The 10,593-nt window shown below is 46.7% G+C and overlaps 1 protein-coding gene across 1 annotated transcript in view; it reads left to right on the top strand.

The window, feature by feature from the left end:
• The window catches only part of VPS54 (VPS54 subunit of GARP complex), a 243,203-nt gene that overhangs the window by 127,913 nt on the left and 104,697 nt on the right, over positions 1-10,593 (top strand). The window contains exon 11 of the mRNA XM_082252138.1: positions 6,204-6,300. Coding sequence (XP_082108264.1) covers positions 6,204-6,300 — 97 coding nt within the window. The remainder of the gene's footprint in view (positions 1-6,203; positions 6,301-10,593) is intronic.

The following is a 10,593-nucleotide window of genomic DNA, read 5'->3' as shown; positions in this document are numbered from 1 at the left end:
TTTGGCTATGGTGGATCAGATTCATCAGGGTGTCATGTATTTGTGTGATGCGGACTTGCATTTAGTCCCTTTGGCGGCGCGCCTTTCTAGTGTGGCGGACTTGAACCGTCGCCTGATATGGTTGAAATGTTGGTCGGTTGACCAATCTTCTCGCAAGACTTTAGCTAATTTGCCTTTTTGGCGACTCTTTGGATACTCTGATAAAGGGTATTTCTGGGGGTAAGAGCACTCTCTTGCCCCAATCTCACAAGAATAAGTTTGTTCGCGGTAACAAGAATGCTTCGTTTAGGCCCTCTCAGGGGTCCTTTCGTGCCTTTCGGTCGCATTATAAGGGCAAGCCCTTCAAAGGCCATGGCTCCCAGAAGAAGCCGTGGGCGGGTAAGCAGAAGTCCGGCCAGTCCGGATCCGCTGCCCATAACAATGTGGCCTGAAGGGGCGCCCTCACCCGTTTTTGGGGTGGGGGGACGTTTGCTTGGTTTTCTTCAACCCTGGCTGGACCGCATTCGGGACAGGTGGGTTCAGGAAATCATTCGATCTGGTTACAAGATCGAGTTTCTCTCTCGGCCGGCGGGCAGGTTTTTCCCCTCAAACCTTCAGCTGACTCCGGAGCGCTTGCAGGATCTGCACCTGGCGGTGCAGGACCTGCGGGCCCAGGGAGTGGTGGTTCCGGTGCCTCATCGAGACAGATTTCGGGGGTTCTATTCCAATCTGTTCACTGTGCCCAGAAAGGAGGGCAAAGTACGTCCGATTCTGGACTTGAAAGCTCTGAACCGCTTTGTGCGGGTTCGCAAGTTTCGCATGGAATCCCTGCGCTCGGTGGTGGCTGCCCTGGTTCCGGGGGAATTCATGGCCTCCATCGACTTGAAGGATGCGTACCTACACATCCCCATTTTCGAGGGTCACCAGAGGTACCTTCGATTTGCCATTGCGGAGGATCATTATCAATTTATGACGTTACCCTTCGGTCTCGCTTCGGCTCCGCGGGTTTTCACCAAGGTGCTTGCGCCGGTTCTGGCTTTACTGAGGGCCCAGGGCATTTCTGTCCTGGGGTATCTGGACGATATCCTGATTTGGTCCACGACCAGTCAGGGTCTGGTGAACGACCTGTCCATCACGATGTAGACTCTGCAGGAATTCGGCTGGACAATAAATTTTCCAAAATCGACGATGTGTCCGTCGGTTCGTCTTCCCTACCTGGGGATGATTCTGGACTCTGTTCAGGCGAAGGTCTTCCTGCCGGAAGACAAGCTTCGGACACTTCAGTGCGAAGTCAGGTCCCTCAGGGACAATCAGTGCTCGTCCCTCCGGACGTGTATGAGGTGTCTGGGATTGATGCTTTCGGCCTTCGAGGCAATTCCCTTCGCCCAGTTTCACACACGGGAGCTTCAGGCGGAGGTCCTGGCCAAGTGGGGCGGGCGTCCGCAATCTCTGGATCTGCGGCTGTCGTTGAGCCATCTCACCTGAAGGGGTCTTTTGTGGTGGCTCCGGTCCCCGGCGGTGTCGGGGGGCAAGTCCTTTCGTCCTTTGTCGTGGACGGTGATCACCACGGATGCCAGCCTGTCGGGCTGGGGTGGTGTTCTGGGCGTTTTGTCCGCCCAGGGAACTTGGTCGGAGGAGGAATCCTCCCTTCCGATCAACATTCTGGAATTGCGAGCGATAAATCTCTGTCTTCTGCATTGGACGGACAGGCTTCAGGGCCGTCCAGTTCGGGTGCAGACGGACAATGCCACAGCGGTGGCCTACATCAACCACCAAGGGGGCACCAGGAGTGCCCGGGCGGCTCGGGAAGTAGCCGACATTCTGTCTTGGGCCGAGACGCACGTCCCGGCGATCTCTGCAGTTCACATTCCAGGGGTGGAAAACCGGCAGGCGGATTATCTGAGCCGCCAGACCCTGGACCAGGGGGAATGGTCCCTTCACCCGGATGTCTTTCAGATGTTGTGCGTGAAGTGGGGGTCCCCAGATGTGGACCTGTACGCGTCTCGTCTAAATCACAAGGTGGAAAGGTTCGTGGCAAGGACGCGCGATCCTCGGGCAGTCGCCTCGGACGCGTTAGTGACGCCCTGGCATCAGTATCGCCTGATGTATGCCTTTCCACCGATTCAGCTGCTGTCCAGGTTCCTTCGCAGGTTGGCCTCGGAACCGAAATCGGTGATTCTGGTGGCTCCGGACTGGCCTCGCCGGTCTTGGTACGCAGACCTCGTGAATCTGGCGGTCGACGCTCCGTGGCGTCTGCCTCTTCAAGAGGACCTTCTGTCTCAAGGTCCGATATTCCATCCTGCTTTACAGTCGCTGGCTTTAACGGCCTGGCTATTGAAAGCCAGGTCCTGAAGGATAGGGGTCTCTCCCCTGAGGTCATTCCCACTTTGATCAAGGCCAGGAAGGCCTCTTCAGGGAAGATTTACTACCGTACTTGGAAGGCGTATTTTGCCTGGTGTGAGTCCAGGGTGTATTCCCCTCGCTCATACTTGGTATCGAGAGTGTTGGCTTTCCTCCAAACGGGCGTGGACCAGCATTTGGCGTTGGCCATGATTAAGGGTCAGATTTCTGCGCTGGCCGTTCTTTTTCAGCGTCCTGTGGCATCTAACTCTTTGGTTAGCACCTTTGTTCAAGGGGTGCGACGTTGGGTCCCTCCTAGGAGGGAGCCTTTACCTCCATGGGATTTGAACCTTGTTCTGTCCGTGTTGCAACATGCTCCTTTTGAAAAGATCAGGGAGATCTCGTTGTCTTTGTTGTCCAAGAAGGTTGTCTTCTTAGTAGCTATTACTTCGGCTCGCAGGGTGTCGGAGCTGGCGGCCTTGTCCTGCAAGTCTCCGTATTTGGTGATTCACTTGGATAAGGTGGTCTTGCGACCTAACCCATCTTTTCTTCCGAAGAGAATTTCTGAATTTCACCTCAATGAGGACATTGTCTTGCCTTCGCTTTGCGCGAAGCCTAAGCATCCGAAGGAGGTGGCAGTCGCCTCGGACGCGTTAGTGACGCCCTGGCATCAGTATCGCCTGATGTATGCCTTTCCACCGATTCAGCTGCTGTCCAGGTTCCTTCGCAGGTTGGCCTCGGAACCGAAATCGGTGATTCTGGTGCCTCCGGACTGGCCTCGCCGGTCTTGGTATGCAGACCTCGTGAATCTGGCGGTCGACGCTCCGTGGTGTCTGCCTCTTCGAGAGGACCTTCTGTCTCAAGGTCCGATATTCCATCCTGCTTTACAGTCGCTGGCTTTAACGGCCTGGCTATTGAAAGCCAGGTCCTGAAGGATAGGGGTCTCTCCCCTGAGGTCATTCCCACTTTGATCAAGGCCAGGAAGGCCTCTTCAGGGAAGATTTACTACCGTACTTGGAAGGCGTATTTTGCCTGGTGTGAGTCCAGGGGGTATTCCCCTCGCTCATACTCGGTATCGAGAGTGTTGGCTTTCCTCCAAACGGGCGTGGACCAGCGTTTGGCGTTGGCCATGATTAAGGGTCAGATTTCTGCGCTGGCCGTTCTTTTTCAGCGTCCTGTGGCGTCTAACTCTTTGGTTAGCACCTTTGTTCAAGGGGTGCGACGTTGGGTCCCTCCTAGGAGGGAGCCTTTACCTCCATGGGATTTGAACCTGTCCGTGTTGCAACATGCTCCTTTTGAAAAGATCAGGGAGATCTCGTTGTCTTTGTTGTCCAAGAAGGTTGCCTTCTTAGTAGCGATTACTTCGGCTCGCAGGGTGTCGGAGCTGGCGGCCTTGTCCTGCAAGTCTCCGTATTTGGTGATTCACTTGGATAAGGTGGTCTTGCGACCTAACCCATCTTTTCTTCCGAAGAGAATTTCTGAATTTCACCTCAATGAGGACATTGTCTTGCCTTCGCATTGCGCGAAGCCTAAGCATCCGAAGGAGGTGGCTTTACATTCCTTGGATGTTGTTAAGGCGATCAGGGTTTACCTGTTATCGACAAAATCCTTTCGCAAGTCGGATTCTCTCTTTGTCCTTCCTGAGGGACCTTGGAAGGGCATGGCGGCGTCGGCTTCTACCATCGCCAAATGGATCAGACAGACCATTGAGCAGGCCTATGCTTTGAGGGGGAAGGTTCCTCCCGTGCCTGTGAAGGCGCACTCTACCAGATCTCTGAGTACGTCTTGGGCCTGTCATCATCGGGCTTCTGTGGCCCAGATGTGTAAGGCGGCGACTTGGTCGTCCTTTCACACCTTCTCCAAATTTTACTAAGTGGATGTTCAGGCATCGGCAGATGCTTCCTTTGGCCGTAAAGTCCTTAGTGCGGCGGTGCCTTAGGGTCCCTTGTTTGGGCCCTTGGCTGTTGGGGTGTTTTTACCCCTAGGTTACTTGTTTTTTCCTGGGTTGTTGCTCCTGTTGAGCACGTTTTTCCTGTTGCCCAGTTGGTTCTCTTACTTTGGTAAGGTTCCTTTCTCTGATGTGGGTATTGCGTTGCTTTAGGCGCGACTGCTGTTTTCCCACCGCTCATGTCTACACTGCTTTGGGACGTCCCCATTAGTGACGAATATGAAGAGGCGGCGACTGTCGGAGGACGTAAGAGAAAACGGAATTTTTGTAAAATCTTACCTGTAAAATTCCTTTCTCTGAGTCCTCCGACAGTCGCCGCCCCGCCCCTCTTTTGGGGTTTGTTTATATACTCTACTGCTATTCTACTGAAACTGAGTTGGTATGCAGGAAGCGGGGAGGTATTGACTGAGGGGACCACCCCCTGGGGGTGGGATATGCTAAAAGCTTTGATATTAATATATTCTGTTGCCTAGCTACTCCTACGGAGCAAAGGTCAATAACCCCATTAGTGACGAATATGAAGAGGCGGCGACTGTCGGAGGACTCAGAGAAAGGAATTTTACAGGTAAGATTTTACAAAAATTCAGTTTTTTCTGGTTCTGGACATGCTACAGAGCTGAAACTTAACAGGTACACTTTTTAGACCCCCCAGACACTAAATCCAAAGAAATCTCTTTCAATCTTTTTCAATAATTCTTTCAATAATTGGCTCTCTATCAAAAACGACTATTTTTAAGAACTTTTTTTTGTGTGATTAATAGTCCCTGGGGCATGACCCAGAACCCTAGGCACTTTTTAGAGGCATTTATTGGGTTTTAGGGCTTTAGAATGGTGTTTTTTGATTCCAGAAGTTTGGGTCCCATTGATTTCAATGGGGTTCTGGAATCCGAACCGAACTTTCGGGAAGTTCGGGTGTTCTGGCCGAACCAAACTTTTCAAAAGTTCAATCATCCCTATTAACAAGTACAGTGTTCTTCTGTCCCTCTGTTTGGCTCATGTTCACCAAAAGGAAATTTCTCACCATTGTCTGGATGTAGTTTTACCTGTGAGAGTCTTTCAGCTTCTTTCAGAAAGACTAATTCTCTTTTAATCATCCAGCATGGACCCTGTAAAGGTACACCATCTTCTTTTTCCACCATCTCTAGGTGCCTCAGAAAGACAATCATCCATGTATGTGATCTTGAGGACCATGTGTAATTCTTTATTTTCAGGGTGCACTCTACTAGAGCTGTAAGCGCTTCTCAGGCAACTGTTTCTCAGATTTTCAAGGCTTCCGCATAGTTTTCTGTTCACACAGTCTCTAAGTTCTACCAGGTGGATCCTGAGGTGGCATCTGATGCCGGCTTTGGACCTAAGGTCCTTCAGATACCATTGTGACCTCCAGGCAGTCCCAGTTTCTGTTGTTTTTTGCTGTGTAGCCTACCCCTCCGTTGGATTGTTTTTTGATGTCCTGAAGGTGTAAGACGTTCTGTGTCCGTCAATAGAAGTGAAAGAAAATAGGATTTTGTACTTGCTACAAAATCCTTTTCTTGGAGTCCATTGGGGGACACCAGGTCAGAACCTTCTGTGTTTATAATCATGCTGTCAGTACTGCTGGTAGTAGAAGGGGTTACCCTGGTCTGGCATACAGTTTTTGTTTGCCAATATCCAATCTCTCCTGTAGGTTACAATATAACCCTGAAGTGTAAGACTTACAAAATTCCTCAATGGACCCCAAGAAAATGATTTTAACGTGAGCACAAAAGTCCTATTGTATATGCTATGTGAAAGTGCCTTTAGCAAGTAAGCCAAAGAATGTAATGTCCATAATTGAACATAATTTCTAGTGCTTGTGCAATAATTCACATTAATTCACTTGTGTAATAATAATCATAGTTGTCACTGCCATTTTTTATGTCAACACCATTTATATAATGATTGTACAATTTATTCGCAGACTGGCTGACCAGATGCGGATGATGAATTTTTCCCAGTGGTTTGATCTACTACAGAATATTTTTTCAAAGTTTACAATTTTCCTTCAAAGAGTCAAGGTAAGGTATATATTTCCCTGGGATTAAATTAATAGATATATACTGTACTGTATTACCTTGAAGTATATCATAACTGCTTTTGGCATTGGAGGCTGGCATTAAATTTTTAGAGGCACTGCCACCTGCATAACATCCAGTTCCTTGTAATAGCCAAAGTCCCAATGTAGAATTCACACTGATCAACACTTCCTAGCCCCTCCTCCCCACTCAAGGTGCACACCCTGAGTAACCTTTGGTGTTGGATGGTGTTGTAGCTTATTGTATTTGAAATTTCTTATGACTTGCATTTGCAAATTTATTGCACCTACAGCTTGTGCAGGAAACTAGAGGGCACGCCTGTACAATATATATATATATATATATATATATATATATATATATATATATATATATATATATATATATATACAGTGGGTACGGAAAGTATTCAGACCCCCTTAAATTTTTCACTCTTTGTTATATTGCAGCCATTTGCTAAAATCATTTAGGTTCATTCTTCTTCCTCATGAATGTACACATAGCACCCCATACTGACAGAAAAACACAGAATTGTTGACATTGTTGCAGATTTATTAAAAAAGAAAAACTGAAATATCACATGGTCCTAAGTATTCAGACCCTTTGCTGTGACACTCATATATTTAACTCAGGTGCTTTCCATTTCTTCTGATCATCCTTGAGATGGTTCTACACCTTCATTTGAGTCCAGCTGTGTTTGATTATACTGATTGGACTTGATTAGGAAAGCCACACACCTGTCTATATAAGACCTTCCAGATCACAATGCATGTCAGAGCAAATGAGAATCATGAGGTCAAAGGAACTGCCTGAAGAGCTCAGAGACAGAATTGTGGCAAGGCACAGATCTGGCCAAGGTTACAAAAAGATTTCTGCTGCACTTAAGGTTCCTAAGAGCACAGTGGCCTCCATAATCCTCAAATGGAAGACGTTTGGGACGACCAGAACCCTTCCTAGAGCCGGCCGTCTGGCCAAACTGAGCTATCGGGGGAGAAGAGCCTTGGTGAGAGAGGTAAAGAAGAACCCAAAGATCACTGTGGCTGAGCTCCAGAGATGCAGTCAGGAGATGGGAGAAAGTTGTAGAAAGTCAACCATCACTGCAGCCCTCCACCAGTTGGGGCTTTATGGCAGAGTGGCCCGACGGAAGCCTCTCCTCAGTGTAAGACACGTGAAAACCCGCATGGAGTTTGCTAAAAAACACCTGAAGGACTCCAAGATGGTGAGAAATAAGATTCTCTGGTCTGATGAGACCAAAATAGAACTTTTTTGGCTTAATTCTAAGCGGTATGTGTGGAGAAAACCAGGCACTGCTCATCACCTGTCCAATACAGTCCCAACAGTGAAGCATGGTGGTGGCAGCATCATGCTGTGGGGGTGTTTTTCAGCTGCAGGGACAGGACGACTGGTTGCAATCGAGGGAAAGATGAATGCGGCCAAGTACAGGGATATCCTGGACAAAAACCTTCTCCAGAGTGCTCTGGACCTCAGACTGGGCCGAAGGTTTACCTTCCAACAAGACAATGACCCTAAGCACACAGCTAAAATAACAAAGGAGTGGCTTCACAACCACTCCGTGACTGTTCTTGAATGGCCCAGCCAGAGCCCTGACTTAAACCCAATTGAGCATCTCTGGAGAGACCTAAAAATGGCTGTCCACCAACGTTTACCATCCAACCTGACAGAACTGGAGAGGATCTGCCAGGAGGAATGGCAGAGGATCCCCAAATCCAGGTGTGAAAGACTTGTTGCATCTTTCCCAAAAAGACTCCTGGCTGTATTAGATCAAAAGGGGGCTTCTACTAAATACTGAGCAAAGGGTCTGAATACTTAAATGTCAACAATTCTGTGTTTTTCTGTCAGTATGGGGTGCTATGTGTATATTCATGAGGAAGAAGAATGAACTTAAATGATTTTAGCAAATGGCTGCAATATAACAAAGAGTGAAATATTTGAGGGGGTCTGAATACTTTCCGTACCCACTGTATATATATATATATATATATATATATACACACACAGCTGCAAGAAAAAGTATGTGGACCCTTTGGAATGATATGGATTTCTGCACAAATTGGTCATAAAATGTGATCTGATCATCATCTAAGTCACAACAATAGACAATCACAGTCTGCTTAAACTAATAACACAGAAAGAATGAAATGTTGCCATGTTTTTATTGAACACACCATGTAAACATTCACAGTGCAGGTGGAAAAAGTATGTGAACCCTTGGATTTAATAACTGGTTAAACCTCCTTTGGCAGCAATAACTTTAACCAAACGCTTCCTGTAGTTGCAGATTAGACGTGCACAACGGTCAGGAGTAATTCTTGACCATTCCTCTTTACAGAGCTGTTTCAGTTCAGCAATATTCTTGGGATGTCTGGTGTGAATCGCTTTCTTGAGGTCATGCCACAGCATCTCAATGGGGTTGAGATCAGGACTCTGACTGGGCCACTTCAGAAGGCGTATTTTCTTCTGTTTAAGCCATTCTGTTGTTGATTTACTTCTATGCTTTGGGTCATTGTCCTGTTGCAACACCCATCTTCTGTTGAGTTTCAGCTGGTAGACAGATGGCCTTAAGTTCTCCTGCAAAATGTCTTGATAAACTTGGGAATTCATTTTTCCTTCGATGATAGCAATCCGTCCAGGCCCTGACGCAGCAAAGCAGCCTTAAACCATGATGCCCCCACCACCATACTCGACAGTTGGGATGAGGTTTTGATGTTGGCGTGCTGTGCCTCTTTTTCACCACACATAGTGTTTCGTGTTTCTTCCAAACAACTCAACTTTGGTTTCATCTGTCCACAGAATATTTTGCCAGTACTGCTGTGGAACATACAGGTGCTCTTATGCAAACTGTAAACGTGTAGCAATGTTTTGTTTGGACAGCAGTGGCTCCCTCTGTGGTATCCTCCCATGAAATCCAGTCTTGTTTAGTGTTTTACGTATTTATATATATATATATATATATATATATATATATATATATATATATATATATATATATATATATATATATATATATACACGCGGTGCAGTCAGAATCTTTGCTCACAAGAATTATAAATCTTTTAGAGCTTGTTCACGCTTTTCTGTGCAATGCATGGTAATGCACTATAGATATGTGTTGCAATGTAAAGGTTTTTTCACCAACACAAATCTTCAGTGCAATGCGGTGTGCCTGCATTAAAGAAAGCACCACAATGCATTGCAATTAAAATTAGTGCAGGACCTATTTTTTTCATGTAATGAGCTTTGCAGACACCTCATTCACTTTAAATGGCTGCCTAACAAGGCTCTTTTAGCCCCCGTTCACATCAAAGCGACTTGTCATGCGATTTGACAGATCAAATCGCATGACAAGCCGCAACCTATCGTCGGCAATGACCATGTTAAAACCGATGAGATGCCGACTTTGCAGTGCCGCATTGATTTGAAAATGTAGTTCCTGCACTACTTTTGGGGATTTTGGGTGCGACTTGCATTGACATCTGTGCATGAAGCCGCACAGATGTCTTCAAAGTCTCACTGACATGCACAGTGTGTCTTCAAATTTGCACTCACATGCGACTTTGAAATTGTGCAATTTTAAAGCCGCATTTAATGTGAACGAGGGCTAATGCACAAAACTGAGCAGGGCATTGTGGTGTAAAGAAACCTAGGACTAGGAAAGCCTTCAGAAAAAGCCATTTTATTACATTCTGTTTGTAACTTGGAAGAATTTTGATAAAAACGCTTCATGGTAGTTGTCTGTAGACTTTACATTGGACCAGCTTGGTTTAAATCAGGGGTCTCCAAACTATGTCTCTCCAGTTGTTCAGGAACTACAATTCCCATCATGCCTAGTCATGTCTATGTCTGTCAATGTCAGAGTTTTACAATACCTCATGGGAGTTATAGTTTCCCAGCAGCTGGAGGGCCATGGTTTGGAGACCCCTGATTTAAACCAAGCTGGTCTAAACAAATGATTGCTTCACTTACAGATGCGCCGCTTCCACTGTGTGTAGCATCAGCCACAACACTGCATTCCAGCAGCAGGAAGGGCGTTTTCCTTCTCGCTCCCGAAATAATTGAGTTGGGCTGCAGTTAGTGAAGTAGTAACATATAAACATCATTTGAAGAAAAACATAGCACTAATGCTGACCATACACGTATAGATTTTCGTTCTGAATTTTTAGTTTTAAGAAAATTAGTTTTATTTTCAAATCGTTAGTGGGGTCAAATCGATGTTAGTTTTCGACTGCAGTGATGGGAAAATTCCAAGGGGTAGGA

Source organism: Pelophylax lessonae (genome assembly GCF_965119305.1).
Source record: "Pelophylax lessonae genome assembly, chromosome: 3".
In the NCBI taxonomy this organism is placed as follows: Eukaryota; Metazoa; Chordata; class Amphibia; order Anura; family Ranidae; genus Pelophylax; species Pelophylax lessonae.
This window is presented reverse-complemented; position numbering and strand designations above follow the sequence as displayed.